Raw genomic sequence first — 18,444 nt, 5'->3', positions numbered from 1 at the left:
TCACCAGCCCGAGGAACGACCTCAGTTGTGACACATTTTCCGGTGCTGGAGCCTTGACTACTGCCTCAATCTTTTCAGGGGACTTATGTAACCCCTCTTCATCAATAACGTGGCCACAATACGAGATCTGCTTCTGGAAAAACTCGCACTTGTGGCGATTAGCTCATAGCCCATATTCCTTCAATCTAGTGAGCACCTTCTCCAGGTTGGCGAGGTGATCACTGTCATTTTCGCCCGTGACCAGGATGTCGTCCAAATAACACTGGGTCCCTGGAATCCCTTGCAGGACTTGATCCATTGCCCTTTGCCAAATAGCCGGAGCCGATGCTACCCTGAACACCATCCGGTTGTATTGGTAGAGACCTTTGTGAGTGTTGATCGTGAGGTATTGTTTTGAGACTTCTTCTACCTCCATTTGCCAGTACACCTGGGCCAGATTAATCTTAGTGAAGCATTTTCCTCCAGATAGCGAGGCGAAAATATCTTCAATCCGCGGAAGCGGATATTGTACTGTGTGAAGGACTGGGTTCACTGTCACCTTAAAGTCCCCACAGATGCGAACCTTCTTTGGTTCCCCAGGCATATTACTCAACGACCTCTTCATTACAGGAATGATGGGCGTAGCCCACTCGCTCCAGTCCACTTTGGACAGTACTCCTAAACGTTTCAAACCTTCCAGCTCTGCTTCGACGGCTGGGCGGATCGCATAAGGCCTTAAAAAACTTTGGGCTTGCATTTTCCTCTATTTTAATCATCACTGTTATGCCTTTTAGTGTTCCGAGTCCCTCCTGGAACACTTCTTCTGCGTCAGTTAGCATTTCTGACAGTCGTCCAGGTGTGACGTCGTCATCCTTTTTGGCCTCTACCGTCAGTGCCTGTATGGAATGCCAATCTAGTTGTATCTTCCGGATCCATTCACGTCCTAGTAGTGGTGGTCCTCCATCTGGCAATACATATAGGTCCATTTTTGGTATTTCCTGGCCGTTGTATATCATGTTCACCCTTATTTTTCCTTTGGGGTAGACTTTTTGCCCCGTGTACGTCTTCAAGACAATCTCTGTAGCTTTCAAGGGTATATGTGAGAATAGCCGCTTGTAGTGCCTTCGGTTTATGACTGTTAGGGCTGATCCTGTGTCCAATTCCATTTTCACTTGGACTCCGTCTATCTTGAGCGTGACCCAGATAGTCTGGTGATCCTCCATTTTGATTACATTATGTAGTTTCAGAGAACCCAGCTCCTTGCTTCTGGAGTCTGCATCACTTTTCTGTTCGTCTGAACTACTCTCCATCACCTTATGTACCTTTTTGTACTTCTCCTGTGGAGATTTCTTGCTGTTGGTTTTCTTTCCTGACCTGCAGACTCTTGCTATTTGTCCTGCTTTTCCACACTGTCTGCACACTTGGTCCTTGAACCAACAATCCTTCTGGTCGTGTGTTGTTCTGTCGCAGCGATAACACTTCCCTGCTCCATATGACATTTCATTGGTGCCATATTTTTGCGGTCTCCGTTGTATCTCTGCAGCGCCCCGTGCGGCTGCTTCGTGTGATACTGCCATGCTGAAAGCCTTGTCCAGCGTAAGATCCTTTTCTGATAGAAGCCGTTTCTGGGTTCCTTCATTTTGAAGCCCACACACAAACTTGTCCCTTAACGTATCTGCTAGTCCCATTCCAAACTGGCAGTGTTTCGATAACTTGTGCAGTTCCGTTAAATACTCAGCATTATTTTTGTCTTTATGCTGGTTCCTTTTTTTTTTATTCATTGATGGGATGTGGGCGTCGCTGGCTGGCTAGGCCTGCATTTAGCGCCCATCCCTAATTGCCCTTGAGAAGATAGTGGTGAGCCACCTTCTTGAACTGCTGCAGTCCATATGGTGTAGGTACACTCACAATGCTGTTAGGAAGGGAGTTCCAGGATTTTGGCCCAGCGACAGTGAAGGAACGGCGATACAGGTCCAAGTCAGGATGGTGTGTGGCTTGTTGGGGAACTTGTAGGTGGTGATGTTCCCATGCGTCTGCTGCCCTTGTCCTTCTAAGTGGTAGAGGTCACGGGTTTGGAAGGTGCTGTTGAAGGAGCTTTGGCGAGTTGCTGCAGTGCATCTTGTAGATGGTACACACTGCAGCCACAGTGCACCGGTGGTGGAGGGAGTGAATGTTGAAGGTGGTGGGTGGAGTGCCAATCAAGCGGGCTGCTTTATCCTGAATGGTGTCGAGCTTCTTGAGTGTGAGCTGCACTCATCCAGGCAAGTGGAGAGTATTCCATCACACTCCTGACTTGTGCCTTGTAGATGGTGGAAAGGCTTTGGGGAGTCAGGAGGTGAGACACTCGCCGCAGTATTCCCAGCCTCTGGCCTGCTCTTGTAGCCACAGTATTTATATGGCTGGTCCAGTTCAGTTTCTGATCAATGTTAACCCCCAGGATGTTGATAGTGGGGGATTCAGCGATGGTAATGCCATTGAATGTCAAGGGGAGATGGTTAGAGTCTCGCTTGTTGGAGATGGTCATTGCCTGGCACTTGTGTGGTGCGAATGTTACTTGCCACTTGTCAGCCCAAGTCTGTATGTTGTCCAGGAACTTAAATCTTTCTGCTATCAGCAGCGGTGTGGGGTTTAAGTGGTCCTGTAGGATTTCCACTATGCTTTCAAAATCCTTATCCACTGGCTTCTCTGGGGTTACTAGGTTTCGCAGTAAGCCATACGTTTTTGCACCCATGGAATTCAACATAACCAGTGCTTTCCTGGCATCTGGCACTTCATTCGCCTTGCAGTACACTTCAATGCGTTCCACATATGTCGCCCAATTTTCGACTTCATTGTCGAACGCTGTGACACTGCCACTCTTCGGCATCCCTGGGTGTGGTTAGATTGGCTAAAATGGTATCTCCTGCGCTCTCCCTTCTTCTCCGCTGGCTCAAAATGGCGTCTCCCACGCTTTCCTTTCTTCCCGCGCTTGCCCTTCTTCTCCGCTGCGGCTTCAAAAATGGCGTCTCCCACGCTCTCCCTTCTTCTCCGCGGCTCAAATGGCATCTCCCGCGCTTCCTTCCTTTCCCCGCGCGTTCTCCTGTGCGCCTCTCTCATTGCCGCCACTCGGTCCTGAACCCCGGCTGTGCTTTACCCTCTCTCTCTTTTTGTTTTCCATCGACACCGCTCGGTCTTCAACCCCCGGCTGCGCCCTGTGCGCTTTACCCTCTCTCTTACCCCGTCGACGCTGCTCGGCCTTTTCTGTGCCGTCGGTCGGCTCCAGCCGCCACTGTCCGGGAAGGGTCTGCGCTGTACCTGTTGCCAGCTTGTTGCTGGATCGTCGTGGCTGGAGAACCAAGCCCAGCTCTCAACAGCCTCCCCTGCGATGTTCACTCTCTGCCGGATGACTGGGCGGTTGCTCGTGGTCGACGCCCGTGCTTCTGGCCTCGACTTTCTTCCACTGTCCTCCAGGAGCGAATCCCTGGGAGGAAATGCAGAGTTGCAGGTAGATTCGAATCGACCTCGTCGCCACTGTTAAATCCGTGAATCTTAAAGTATGGTGTTCTTCAATAAATAGACGGAGACTGCAGATTAACAACCAACAGGTGTTTACTGGATGAGGGTAGTCTAAAGACTAACAGTACAGATGCCTGCTCAAGGCTTATATACAGGTGTGGTCACTGCCGGTACTACAGTATACAGGAGCTGTAAAAGTAGTTCTCTCTTAAAGGTACATACACTACAGAAAACATATCAACTGCAGGCTGAAAACCTGCAGCTCACTTCCACCAGGAGAACAGCACTGTCGTACCAGTCAAAGTCACCACTACCTTGTATTTCTTTGGGGCTGGATTCTTCCAGGCAGCATCGGGTGATCTATACTGCATTAGACAGGCAACTGTTCGCTACTACGTCGAGAAACTCCCAGATGCTCTATAGTTGAATTTTTTGAGGAGGTCACTAATGTGGTGGGCGGGGGATGTTGTCTATATGGACTTCCAGAAAGCATTTGATAAGGTAACACACAAAAGATTATTATCAAATAAAGAAGTGCATGGAATTGGAGGTAACCTTGTGACATAGGCTGGTAATTGGTTGGGAGGTAGGAGACAGAGAGTAGAGGTAAAGGGAATGCACTCTGATTGGCAAGGTGTGGTGTTCCCCAGGGATCTGTACTGGGGCCTCAGCTTTTCACCATGTATATCAATGACTTGGATGAAGGAATAGATTGTGGTATATCATAGTTTGCAGATGACACTAAGTTAGGGTGCACAGTAATTTGCATAGATGCAGAAAGGAAGTTGCAAAAGGACATAGGCAGATTAAGCAGGCACAACTGTGACAGATGTAGTTCAATGTGGGGAAGTGTGAGGTCATCCACTTTGATTCCAAGAAAGATAAATCAGAATATTTTCTTAATGACAAGAAACTAGGATCTGTAGAGGAGCAAAGGGATTTGGGTGTCCAGGTACATACATCATTGAAAGCTAGTGCACAGGTCCAAAAAGTAATCAAAAAGGCTAATGAAATATTGGCCTTTATCTCAATGTTATGCTTCAGTTGAAGAGACCCTATCTGGAGAACTGTGTTAAGTTTTGGGTACCGCACCTCAGGAAAGATATATTGGCCTTGGAAATGGTGCAGCGCAGATTCACCAGAATGATACCAGGTCTTAAAGGGTTAAATTATGACAGGTTTCTTAAACTTGGCTTTTATTCCCTTGAGTTTAGAAGTTTGAGGGGTGATCTAATTGAGGTGTTTAAAATGATAAAAGGATTCGATAGGGTAGATACAGAGAATCTATTTCCTCTGCCAGGGGAATCCACAACAAGGGGACACAATCTTAAAATTAGAGCTAGGCTATTCAGTGGTAAAATCAGGAAGCACTTTTTCACATAAATGGTAGTACAAATCTGAAATTCTCTCCTTCAGAAGGCTGTGGATGCTGGGTCAATTGAAATTTTCAAGACTGAGGTCGATAGATTTTTATTAGGTAAGGATATCAAGGGGTATAGATCAAAGGCGGGTAAATGGAATTGAGTTACAGATCAGCCATGATCTAATTTACTGGCACAAAAGACTCGAAAGGCTGAAAGGCGTACTCCTGTTCCTATGTTCCTATTGTGGAGGGCTGCACTATTAATATCCTTACAAATAGATGCAAACAAAGAAGGAGAGCTATCCAGTTCTACAGACTGGCAGGATTGTCACAGGTGCAAGGAGCAATTGTTGGAACACATGGCACTCAAATTTCTATATAACAACTACCTCAATTTTATAAATAGGAAAAGCTGTCACTCTATTAATGTCTAGCAAGTGTGCGATGCCAATCATGTTGTCCTACACACGAATGCCAAATCAATCACAATATTTTTTAAGATATGCTCCTCTTTGTAATCATTGTGATAATAAAAATGCTTTCAGCAATAAGTACTATGGAGCAAAGAACCAGCCTGGTCCATAGGATCAATGGAAAAGAGTTTTACATTTACTGCTATTTTAATGATATTTAATCAGAACAATGGCAGACTGGTCAGAAAAGTAAAAGCCCATGGGATCCAAGGGAAAGTGGCAAGTTGCATCCAAAATTGGCTCAGTGGCAGGAAGCAAAGGGTAATGATCAACGGATGTTTTTGTGACCGGAAAGCTGTTTCCAGTGTGGTTCTGCAGGGCTCAGTATAGGTCCCTTGCTTTTTGTGGTATACATAAATAATTTAGACTTCAATGTAGGGAGCATGATTAAGATGATACAAAAATTGGCCGTGTGGTTGATAGTGAGGATGCTATCTGTAGACTGCAGGAAGATATCAATGGACTGGTCAGGTGGGCAGAAAACGGGCAAATGAAATTCAATCTGGAGAAGTGTGAGGCAATGCATTTAGGGAGGGCTAACAAGGCAAGGGAATACACAATAAACGGTAGGATACTGAGGTGTAGAGGAACAAAGGGACCTTGGAGTGCATATCCACAGATCCCTGAAGGTAGCAGGACAGGTAGTTATGGTGGTTAAGAAGACATATGGGATACTTTCCTTTATTAGCCAAGGCATAGAATATAAGAGCAAGGATGTTATGCTTGAACTGTATGAAACACTAGTTAGGCCACAGCTAGAATACTGTGTACAGTTCTGGTCACCACATTACAGGAAAGATGTGATTGCACTAGAGAGGGTACAGAGGAGATTTACGAGGATGTTGTCAGGACTGGAGAATTTTAGCTATGAGGAAAGGTTGGATAGGCTGGGGTTGTTTTCTTTGGAACAGAGGAGGCTGAGGGGAGACTTGATTGAGGTGTATAAAATTATGAGGAATCTAGATAGAGCGGATAGGAAGGACCTATTTCCCCTAGCAGAGAGGTCAATAACCAGGGTCATAGATTTAAAGTAATTGGTAGAAGGATTAGAAGGGAGTTGAGGAGACCTTTTTTCACTCAGAGGGTGGTGGGAGTCTGGAACTCACTGCCTGAAAGGGTGGCAGAGGCAGAAACACTCATCACATTTAAAAAGTACTTGGATATGCACTTGAAGTGCCGTAACCTACAAGGCTACGGGTCAAGAGCTGGAAAGTGGGATTAGGCTGGCTAGCTCTTTTTCGGCCGGCACAGACACGATGGGTCGAATGGCCTCCTGTGTTGTAAAGTTCTATGATCCTATGAATGGTTTTCTTGCACTGACTGAAGAAATGCTTCACTGCTCTCTGCTTTACAGGAGGTCAGCTCCCCAGTGACAGAAGACATGCAGTGTTACCCACAGGAACACTGAGAATTGTGGAAGTAGCCCCCCATGATCAGGGCCAATATGAATGCCAGGCTATCAGTGTCGTGCAAGTTAAACGAGTTCCAGTGCAGTTAAACGTGCAGCCCAAAGGTACATTTCTTTACACGTGATTGGTTATATTAACATTGGATGTCGTGATTACTATACAAAGCATAACTGATGGCTATACGTGTGTTAGGAAGTCACATTCAAGTGGTGTGGGCAACATAAACTATTATCTCAAATGTCCTGTGTGTTATAATCTTAAAAGAAAGTCCCTGACATTTGTTTAATATCATGTATACCTTTTCAGAGCTTTCTTATTGGCACCTAAAGCAATGTCAGTATTTTCCATTACTTTAGGTGCCAAATTTTCCTTGAAATTCCACATTGGGGGATATGAGCATAAAGTGTTTTACATTAAAACCCTGAAATTGTGAGACAATCTCGCTCGACAGGAGTGCAGATCAGGAAATTATAAGCAAAGTTCAGTGTGCCAGATTTGTAGCACTCACAATCTTCTATCCTTAATTTAAATGGCAGGAAAATTAGGAGTATTACAAATTGGGTGTACTGACTTCCACAGCTCCTCGGACAGGTCCTTGTGGTACTGGTGGGGCCTGCACACACATTGGGGGGGGGGGGCGGTGGGCTGGTGGGCTGCTGTCCGCTGCCATGCTGCTTGATTCTTCTGGCCTGGATAGACCACGTTTGCGAATCCTCCTCCATTTTGATGGCATAGAGCGGTATGTCAATGGCGAAAGCTATCCCTTGTCCGAAGCCAACTTGAGGCCAGCGGGAGTGGGCAGCAATCAGCGCAGGATTGTGAGTCGGGGGTCCGGCAGGTTTTAACTGATGAGCTTTATTTGAAATTGCGCTGGTCAGCCATTCAGCCGATTCCGGCAGAAAACAGCATCTGGCCGAAAACCGGGCGGCCCGGAAGCCACCCATTAGCATTGGAAGAAGCCCGACATCAGCAAGGTAAGTCTGGGAGAGCGATGTTTGCAGGGCCTTGTAGTAGTGGGGGGGGGGGGGGGCGGGCGGTGGTTACGGTGGTGGTGGGAACTGAGGCCTGGACTTTCACTGTTAGTAAAAAAAACTAGGAAATGTTTTTTTAACGTACCTTACCGGGTCTCATTGGCTTTCCAATAGGTTAAAATTCTATTGGGGTCCCATATTAAAATTGTAAATCAGCACACAATTGGATCCCGGCTCCACAGTAAGGTAAGTAAAAATGTTGCAACTAAATTTTCTGATGGCAGCCTCCAGCAGTCCCCCTAAGGACCACTGGTTTGGCTGCTAAGTGCCTGACGAAACCATGCTGCGGTCATGTACAATCGAATTTGGCAAAGGGCCTAACACCTGTTTCAGGCATGTGCCCTGGATATCTACGGAGGAATCTTAAACGTGGAATGAGCGCATGTAGACTGCCTACCGTATTGGACCCTTAGGTGCCTGTTTTATGCCTATAAAAAGGGCACAGCCTGACCCAATCTGTAGGCCTTGATAGCTTAATGTCCAAAGGGATGACAAGAATTTTGCAAGTAGCCCCTCATGATCAAGGCCAATATCAAGATTTTTGCTCTTGGCCCAGCTCCTCTCACCTGGTCTTCTCATCTCATAGGATGCTACACATAACTGCACCTTGTTTAAAACTGGCCTAACTCTCCCACGATAAATTCTGTGGTAACTCCTGCATTACTCTCCAGTGCTGCTTTGCCGTCCACCTCACAGACCGGTCAATGTGAGTCCAGGAGTTGGATTGTCAGCAGTAATTTTGTCTATGTCGCTGGGTTTGCCTGTTTGAGTGGCCGGAATTTTAACTTTGAAGAGTGTGCCGATTTGCGAGTGGGTGGGCAGTTAAAAGCGCTGAAATTGACAGCACGTCGGGAAGCCGATTCAACCCGCCAGCTTCCACCTTTAAATCAGGCGCATTAGTCAGCATGCCAGAGACCCCCTCGGGAGAGGTGGGTGAGCTAATTAAAGTTAGCTCATTAAGAGGCTATTAACAGCCTTTTTAACCTGATGTTGGAGCTTTTACTGGCTGTCCACAGGATTCACGGGCTTGCTGAACCTCGCCAATGAAAGCAAGGCGAGAGCAGAGTGGCCATTGTGGGAGTTCAACAATTGATAGTAAAACAGTCACATAAATACTGACACCTCACACCTGCTTCCTTGCTTAAGGGAAAGGCTCTTGCTGACACCATTTGTGCTGAGAGTTTGCTCTCAGGGGTTTGCAGGTGATTTCTACAACTTCAGAAGTTACTCTCACTACATTGGATGTCACTCTCATTACATTGGAGAATTGTGCATCTAATCTCCACTTTACCTGGCATCTATCAAATCAGCATAGGTGTCGCTTATGCTGTGTCATCTTGGACCTCAGATTCTGACCAAGATTAGCCCCAGCAGCAACAACACCAGCAACACCCGCAGCAGCAGCCTTCTCACCAACCTGCCGCTCCACAGGACAGAGGGGATGAGTACAGGGTGTACCTCGCAGGAGGCGATACCCCCAACACAGGGTATATAGGCAAAGGATCAGCTTCCTGGACATGACTGATACCAGTGCCTCAGGAGGCTCAGGATATCGCGTCAGGTCATGGCAGACATTTGTAGCCTGCTACAAGAAGACCTGGTACGAAGTGAACCTGGTGTTACCAGTGGCTGTCAAAGTCACCACTGCCCTCAACTTCTTCGCCTTAGGCTCTTTCTAGGGATCTGCAGCAGACATTTGCAGGATCTCGCAGTCAGCCACCCACAAATGCATCACCCAAGTGACTGATGCCCTTGCCCTTATGTACACTTTTCAACTGATGAAGCCAGTCAGACTAAGCGGGTGCTCGGCTTTGCGGCTCTGGCTGGCTTTCCACTGGTGCAGGGCGCCATCAACTGCACACATGTCCATCAAGGTATCCCTAGATCACCCAGAAAAGTTTGTGAACCATAAGGACTTCCACTCCCTCAATGTGCAGCTCGTCTACAACCACAAAAAAAATCATCATGCATGTGTGTGCCAGATTCCCAGGGAGCTGTCATCCTGCGCCAGTCCACCCTCCCTCAGCTCTTCGCACCTCTGACCAGACTTACCGGCTGGCTACTTGGAGACAAGGGGTAACCTTTGAAGACTTGGCTGATGACACTCTTGAGGAGGCCAAGCAATGAGCCTTAAGAGTGCTACAATCAAAGCTAGATGATGACGAGATGTGTAATTGAGCAAGCATTCGGGGTGCTGAAGATGCACCAGGTGCCTGGACAGATCTGGAGGAGTGCTCCAATAGGTACCAGCCAGGGCCTGCAGAATGATCGTGGTATGCTACGTTTTGCACAAAAGAGCACAGCAGCGAGGATTGGAACTGCAGGAGGATCAAGGTGTAGAGTGCAGGCATCCTTGGAGGAGAAAAAGGATGAGAAGGAGGAGCAGGAGGAACATGAGGAGGAGGATGAACCTGAACTGGAGATGGCACCAGCAGCAGCACATATTCCTGCCCAGGAGGCCTGGGACGGCCTCATATTGGCATGGTTTAGTTAAGTTGCACCACTGCACCCATATGGCACCCAGATGCTGAAACAACTTCCCCCCCCACCTCCTACCAGCACAACAAAGCAGTCCTAAAATGACTATTCCTGTCCCACACACCCATTGCTTGAAGTTAAGTAATGTCTTACCATTCACTTCAACTGACAAGGCCACTTTCCAGGCAAAAATGGACAAGACAGGAAAGTGCTGCAAAGAAATAAATTTATGTGGCTTATAACGTCAACAGAAACTTAACCCTCTAACATTTTATAACACATCCAAATGCAATGCCTTGTGCATCTACAATTGTGACTTTTTTAAGTTTCTGCTACTTCTACGACATGCAACCCCTGTGGCTTCAGCACAGGTAGAGGCAGGCTGCTCACTTCCCTGCAGCGACTGCTTAGGCACTTTTGGCGGACATCCTCTGGGTTTTGGAGCCTGTGAGGGCCTCACCAAAGACTGCTCCTCCTGCACCTGTGCAGGGGCAGACTCAGCCGTCGGGATACGAGGCAGCATGAGGGGCTCTGACTGGGGCGGGGTGGGGCAATGAGGGAGAACTGGAAGCGCTTTGAACAGAGCCCCCACTTCCATGTCCTAATCATAATCATAATCATAATCAACTTTATTGTCATTGTTAGTGCACAAGTGCAGTACAACGAAATGTAGGCTTGTGGCTCCCGAGAGTGTACATTTAGATTAAGACATTTAAACATTCAACATTCATTTGGCTTGTAGTACATTAACATAAACATAACCATAATAAAGTGCATTGGCAGATGTGCAGGCTTTAGAGTTTATTTGTGGAGTTCAGTAGGATGACAGCCCTGGGAAAGAAGCTGTTCCTAAATCTGGTTGTTCGGGTGCGAATGCATCTGTAGCGTCTCCCAGATGGCAGGAGGGCGAACAGGCTGTGGCTGGGGTGGGTAGAGTCTTTGATGATGGTCCGTGACCTCCGTAAACAGCGTTTCTGGTATATGTGCTCTATGGTCGGTAGCTGGGTGCCGGTAGTGCGTTGGGCAGTTTTGACTACCCGCTGCAGGGCTTTCCGGTCATAGTAGCTACAGCTGCCATACCATACTGTGATACAGTTCGTCAAGATGCTCTCTATTGTGCAGCGGTAAAAGTTAGAAAGGATCAGGGGTGACAGGTTACATCCCTTCAGCCTCCTTAGGAAATATAGGCGCTGCTGGGCCTTCTTCACCATCATCCCTTTCATGGCCCACCCACACTTCCCTGCTAGCAAGGAGCTGGAGAGCACTTTGCTGCGCATCAGTGGGGCAATTAAGGGCCAACTCTAGGGGCTGGATTTTCCCAGCAGAGGCGGGTTCGCGGTGGGAGAGCTGGTTGGTGGGTTCCAGTCCAGCTCCTGACTGCAGCCGCTCTGTGAATAAGATTTTCCGTTAATAAGGCTTGTTAAGCCCGCCCTGCGAGATTCCCAGCCAATTAAAATGAAGCGGGTCTGATGACGTCATTTGATGACGCATCATCAGCCGGTTTCCTTAAAGGGACCATGGCCACATTCATTTTGAAAGTTGTGCTGTCAGTGTTCTGCAGCATTGAGGTGCTGCAAACACTGACAATGACTGCACAAAGGTGTACGGCTGCACCCAGACTCTCACATGACTCCCTCCATATGCTTATGAAGGGAGTCACAGCATGCAGGGAGGTTCTCTTCCCTTCCAATGGGCAGAAGAGACCTCCCCAGAGGACCAACGCAGCCTGGTTGCACATTGCACAGGAGGGCAAAAGCAGGGATGCAGTGGCGCAAACCTTTCAATGATCTCAGTAGATCATGAAACGTTACTGCAAAGCCACACTCAACCTCATCCTGCTGTGCCACTCATCATATCCCCTGCCATCAGAACTCTGCCTTCCCTACCCCACTCCTGCTTCCTTACTCACACCAACTTACTTTGCACCTCCACCCATCCCTCTCTATCTACATTATCACTTTCCCATCTGACTAGCCACCACATACACTCACCCTCATCCTCGTCCAATCATACCAACTAACAACACACAATGGTAGACACTTGGGGGGCTTATGCAATGTTTGTGTAAATTTTCAGTTAATGTGTTGTCAAACATTGAAATCTTTATTTTCAACACTTTGCCTTATTTGTACAGATCTGTGCTCATCTTTGCAAGTGTCTTAGTGAGTTGCAGTGAATGGTGAGACATAATGGTACCCCCCACAATGGTGATAGAAGATAGAAACATAGAAGATAGAAGCAGGAGTAGGCCATTTGGCCCCTCGAGCCTGCTCCGCCATTTAATGAGATTATCCAAATTCAGTAACCTGCCCCTGCTTTCTCCCCATATCCCTTGATCCCTTTAGCCTTAAGAAATATATCTAACTCCTTCTTGAATATATTTAATGAATTGGCCTCAACTGCCTTCTGTGGTAGAGAATTCCACAGGTTCACCACTCTCTGGGTGAAGAAATTCCTCCTCATCTCTGTCCTAAATGGCTTACCCCTTATCTTTAGACTGTGAGCCCTGGTTCTGGACTCCCCTGCCATCGGGAACATCCTTCCTGCATCTAGTCTGTCTAGTCCTGTTAGAATTTTATAAGTTTCAATGAGATCCCCTCTCATTCTTCTAAACTCCAGCGAGTATAAACCCAGTCGACCCAATCTCTCCTCATACGTCATTCCTGCCATCCCAGGATGAGTGTGAAAGGATCGGCTTGGTCATTGTAGGAATGCTTTATGGCGATGGTGTGAGGTGGTGTTAACCTGGCGCATCATGTGGCAGCCAGGGTTTACAGCGTCAAGAGAAATAAATCTGGCCATGGTGATGCCATCGCTGGCCTTCTAGGCAGCAATGTGGTCAGGTGCTGATGCCCTGTGTCCTGTGCAGCATTAGGTGATTGCGGAGAAGGTTAGTGTTGTTTTTGGTGATGTTGGTTTGCCTGGTGATGTTGGTGTTGGGGATAATCGTGGAGGGATTCAGTGGACAAAGGTGAGATTTTTACAAGGGCACCGAAGTTGCTGGAATAGATGGCAGCTGTAGTTGAGATGACAGAAGCGATCTGTCAATGGTGAGAGAGCTTGCTTCAAGGAGGTGACAGTGGATAGAGAGTTTACTCCAAACACTTCTAAATTGCATACAGCTCAAAAGTGTCTTCCAAGCCCTGAAGGCTCAAGCTTCTGACATTGGAAAGTGACCAGTTGTGAAATGGTAGCTTTCATATCACTTTTGCAGCTGTCACCTATTCACAGCAATGGGGAGACATAGAGAACCTGACCTACTTACCTGACGTGATCTCCGAATGACGGGAACCCCATTAAAAATGTGGGAAAATAGAAAAAGGCTGGCAAAATAGTAGTTAACAAGCACTTAACAAGCAGTTAACTATCTTAAATGCCTCCCCCGCCGCTTGGTGTCGGGTCTGTTATGAAATCGCAGACCCGACACTTTGGAAACTTACATGGAGGTGGGTTCGCGGCGGGTTCCCAACCCGCTGTCAATCATTTCGAATTTAATGGCTGACCTGCCTCTGAACCTGCCCTCTGAGCGCTGGCAAAATCGCGGCCTAGGTTTCTATCCATCCTAGATATGGCTGCAATCAGAGTCTGCAAGCTGTTGTTCACAACAAGCATGCACTCGTTTGACTGGTGCATTTGATGCTCCATGTAGGTGGCCATCCTTTCCATGGATGTGTACATCATAGCCATCACCTGTGACATGGTGCTGCTCATGTTGGAGATGAACTCCTCCATTCTCTCTAGAATCGAGCATATTGCGACTGGAAAAGCTGCCAGAGCCTCCCACATTTTTTGTTGCTCCTCAAGAATCATCCTCTTTGTCGATGACCCCCGAGGTTCAGCATCTGTGTCCAGCTGAGCAGAGCTTGGAGCATCCTGCGCCCTCCGATGAGGCCTCTCCGCTGCTGTCCCTGTCTCCACCATCTGATCTTGCTCACATGTGATCTGTGAGACACCAGGTGACAACACTACTCTCTCTCTTACTGGACCCACCGACGTGTGCATATCTGCACTGGTGCTGGGTGTGCACGGGTCATGCGACGGTGCACTCTCAGAGACCGCGGCATCCTCTGAGGAGTCATCTTCCTCCTCTGGCTGGACAGTGGGGTTGGGGGGGGTGGGGGCATTTGATGGACCCGTGGGAGAGTAAAGACATGAATTAGAACTGTTATGATAAGAATGCTTTAAGTTACCATTATGCACATGATCATATTTTACTGGCTGCTGACATCAAGTCACCATGAGTGACTGTTATATGCCATGTGGATGTATGATATTTAATTCTGTCATCAGGTAGCTGGGAGGTCCCCCACTCTCCATCTCCCACCACCACCAGCTCTGCAGTTCAGCTGATCTCCTGCGCCTCCTCCTCTGCTGCTGCCAGTGGTGTCGTTATTGGGGGGTCACTTCCAGTTCTCAGCCTCTCCCACGTGTTCTGTGCTCTCCTCTCCTGCAAGGAGGGAAACAGGAGAGCTTTGGGTGAGAGTCATGGAATGAGTGCAAGGGATGGATGGGCAACATTTGTTGAGGGTGACTATGAGGGAGAGGCGTGACATTCGCCCGCATGGCCTCCTTCTGTGGTGTTAATTTCTTTGATTGCATTAAGATGAGGGTGAGTGTCTGGGTGGATAGTCAGGTGGGGATGTGAGTCGGTGCATAGACAGTGAGGGGTGGATGCAGCTGCAAGGTAGGTTGATGTGAGGAGTGACGTGCAGGAGTAGGCTTGGGAAGGCAGAGTGAGGGGGTTGGGTTGACACGCACATCAGGATGTAGGGCAATGTGGCATTGCACTCACCTTTCCTGACCTCAAGAGATCATTAAAGTGCTTCCTGCACTGTATCCACGTCCTGGGTACCACACTCTGACTGCTCACTTCGGCCGCGATCTCCAGCCATGCCTTCTTGTTCTCGGCAGCTGGCCTCTTGCTCCTGTCACCAGGGAACAGGATGTCCCTGCAGGCCCTGATTCCTTGGAGCAGGATTTCCAGGGAGGCATCACTGAATCTCGGGCCAGCTTTTTGGCGCTGAGCCTGCATTTCTGATTATCAAGATGTATAAATTAATTTGTCAACAAGCAACTTACTATTCACACAATCCACTCTCTGCCCCAACAACCTCTCTTGCACCTCCACCAACCTTCAACTGGTATCTGTGCATTGCTCCTTTAAATAGCTCAGCTGAAGTCGAGTCATCCGTGACATCATCGAACCTGCTCCAGTTAATTAGCTGGAAAACCCGGAAGTCTGATTCAATTGCAGTGGCTTTGTTAAAAAGCCTCTGCAAGATGCGTCACTTCAACGTCCTGGTTCCCAACGTGATCCACGATCCCCCGTACCCATCCCAACGGCAAAATAAAAATTCAGTCCAATGTCACAAACCCAGTGACATAAAGATCGGTCTCAAGTGTTGCCTGCTCATTCGTCCAGAACTCAGAAATTAGAGAGTGAGGGAATGGCACACTAGCATTAGAGACTAATGCAGGTGGAATACCCCAGAAGTTATAGCTGAGAAGTCAAGTCTGTTTTATATACAGTGCAGGTAAATGCAGAATCCTGGTGAAATGGAGAACAGCTAGAGTGTTCAAGAAAGACTGGGAAGTGGAGCTACATAATTACTTTTGGTATAGTGAGGATTTAGTTTGATGTCATAGTTTGATGTCATTAAAGTAAAATTCTATACAATTTTATTCTAGAAACCAAGCTGAAACTTCATTATAACAAGATATTCAATATATTGAAGTTGAATACATCAAAATGTATGATAATGGCCCAGAAATTCGGGTCGGAGGCTTCCCGCGGGTGCAAGCCCCCGACCTGCACTTACCTAGTGCGTCAGCCGTTGAGCTGTGGGCCCGCGTGGGATTCCGATCCTGGGCCTCCTCCAACTGCCGGCGCGCAGTGCTTGTGTATCCCAGAGGCGCAGTTAGTTCAATGCGTCCCCTGGGATCACGTGGGCCTTGGAGAGCCAATCGTAGCAGGGAAATGCCCATTCATAAAATTGACAGGGAGAGCTGTCAAAACTATAAATACTATAAGCCCCAAAACATCACTAAAACTTCAAATAATTTTTTTTTTAACCACATTTTTAAAATAACTATAAATTACATAAAATAACTATTTTAAATAATTATTTAAATTTTTGAAAAAATTAATTACATTTTCTAACAGGGCTAAAAATAAACTTACCTTTCTTTAAAGTATTTCAAAATAATAAACCTGTGGAAAAAATGTTTTAATTTTAATTAATTCACCACTTACCTTGTTAAAAGCAGGCCTTGCGCCTGCCTTTTACATGTGTAACTCCTGGAGACTTACCCTCCCGGAGAAACCTGGAAAAGAAACGTAAGTTCCATGCGCACGCGCTGCCTCTCCGGCGTATGCATTCGACCTCTGAACTCCTTCCTTTAAGGGTACTGAAGTTCCGGTTTCCCGCGCATGCGCAGTGCATGCACGAAACCGGCACTTCCATTGGGCCTACAGGTGAGTACCCCACGCATACTCGCCCGTGGGGACCCGAATTTCTGGGCCATTGTGTACTAGGTGTGACATTCCACTGTAAAATTTATATGGTACACTACAACTGTAGTTCAGGCCATGTGAATTATTTATAGGAACTTGTTGCTCGTACATACAATAAAAAGACTAGTGTATCAAGGATATAATACAACTTGAGAGTGGAAATAATGTAGACAAACACTGGTTCTCAATGTTTTTTCAACCTCTGTCTTGTATCAGACTGCAACTTACATGTAAACGTGTATATAATACCCACTGCTTAACAGAGAAATAAAAAGTGTATTCATTATTTAATTATCCTTGTGTTTTAGAGTATTGAACGTTCTTGTGCATATTGCAGGGTATTATGATTTTTCTATTTCAGTCTATTAGGGATTCCAAGTTCCCTAAAGCTTCAATTGATGACAATTTTGACAATCTCACGATAGAAATCAATTAAAAAAGAAAATCAGTTATTCTCTGCATACGAACACTGTGATTGCAGGTTACTTATGCAAAACATTGGTGTACAGCCAAATTCTTACTGTCCTGTTGGTTGAACACTTGGTCTTGATTTTGAATTGAATCATTAATTTTGCTGTCTTTCGCCAAAATACAAATTTGAAACAGGTCTATATGGCCCCATGTGTTTCATTTACAATTACGATTACAAGAATCGCTGCAATATAATAAATGTGTATAAAGGAACAGGAACGAGACAGTGACTTGTATTTCAAGGAATTGCCCTAACTAATACAAACATTAAAAAATACATGTTTTTTTATTACTTATGATGCAGCTGGCCTTTTAAGGGGTTCTGTATTCATGGGAAAAAGTGCTTGCCAAACTTTTTCATGTTTGACGAAAAAAGCAAGAATAGCTGTGCATCATTCTTGTTATGAGACATCATTGGAAAGAGATGTGATGATGCCCTTCATTATTGATTTGAATTAATGCATTGTGTGTTTGGAAGCAAACGGAAAAATGTTTGGCAAACAAGGTTTTTTTCATGAAGTTAGTATTCTTTTAAATTTTGATTTATTTTGGAAGGCAGCCGTGCGGGGGTGGGCAATTGGTTTTCTTACATTTAAAATATGTGTGGAAGCAAGTGACCTTTTTATGCTGTAGTTAAATCAGCATGTGAACCATGTGGTGAAATCAAGACGGTTCAAAGATCTTCATTCATCAGTGTAGAGTTAGACAATCTCAGTGGGGCAGTAGAGTTGGTATTGCAGTTGACCTGAGCAAGTAAGGGAAGGGAAAAACAATTGGGGTTCCCACTCCTGATTGTCATTCAGTGACCCTTGCTGGTAAGTGCACATTTGTGGATATCAGATGATGACTGGATCAGGCTTGGTTGTGATATCCCCTATTCTTTAATATTTATCTATGCTGACACTTGAATAAGGTACCGAAGGGTGGTCACTGCCAGTGGAATCTTACCATACCATGGCTGTGATTTCACCAGCGGAGGAGGGATCGCGGCGGGAGAGGTGGTTGGCGGGTTCCGGTCCCACTCCCAGTTACAGCCGCTCTGTGAAAAGGATTTTCCGTTAACAGGGCTTGTTAAGCCCGCCCTGCGAGGTTTCCTGCCAATTAAAAGGAAGCGGGTCTGATAATGTCATTTGATGACGCCTCATCAGCCAGTTTCCTTAAAGGGACTTTTGACAGTTATGCTGTCAGTGGTCTGCAGCATTGAGGTGCTGCAAACACTGACAAGCTCTGC

The 18,444-nt window shown here is 46.6% G+C and overlaps 1 protein-coding gene across 1 annotated transcript in view; it reads left to right on the top strand.

Moving 5' to 3' along the window:
* LOC147114870 (peroxidasin homolog) overlaps window positions 1–18,444 on the top strand; it is a 1,146,739-nt gene that overhangs the window by 940,117 nt on the left and 188,178 nt on the right. Inside the window, exon 12 of the mRNA XM_085992898.1 lies at window positions 6,665–6,823. Coding sequence (XP_085849024.1) covers window positions 6,665–6,823 — 159 coding nt within the window. The remainder of the gene's footprint in view (window positions 1–6,664; window positions 6,824–18,444) is intronic.

Source organism: Somniosus microcephalus, chromosome 7 (genome assembly GCF_052327205.1).
Source record: "Somniosus microcephalus isolate GS21.2 chromosome 7, FLI_Smic_1.0, whole genome shotgun sequence".
NCBI classification, from domain to species: domain Eukaryota; kingdom Metazoa; phylum Chordata; class Chondrichthyes; order Squaliformes; family Somniosidae; genus Somniosus; species Somniosus microcephalus.
The sequence above is the reverse complement of the archived record's forward strand: the minus strand, read 5'-3'. Positions and strand labels throughout refer to the sequence as shown.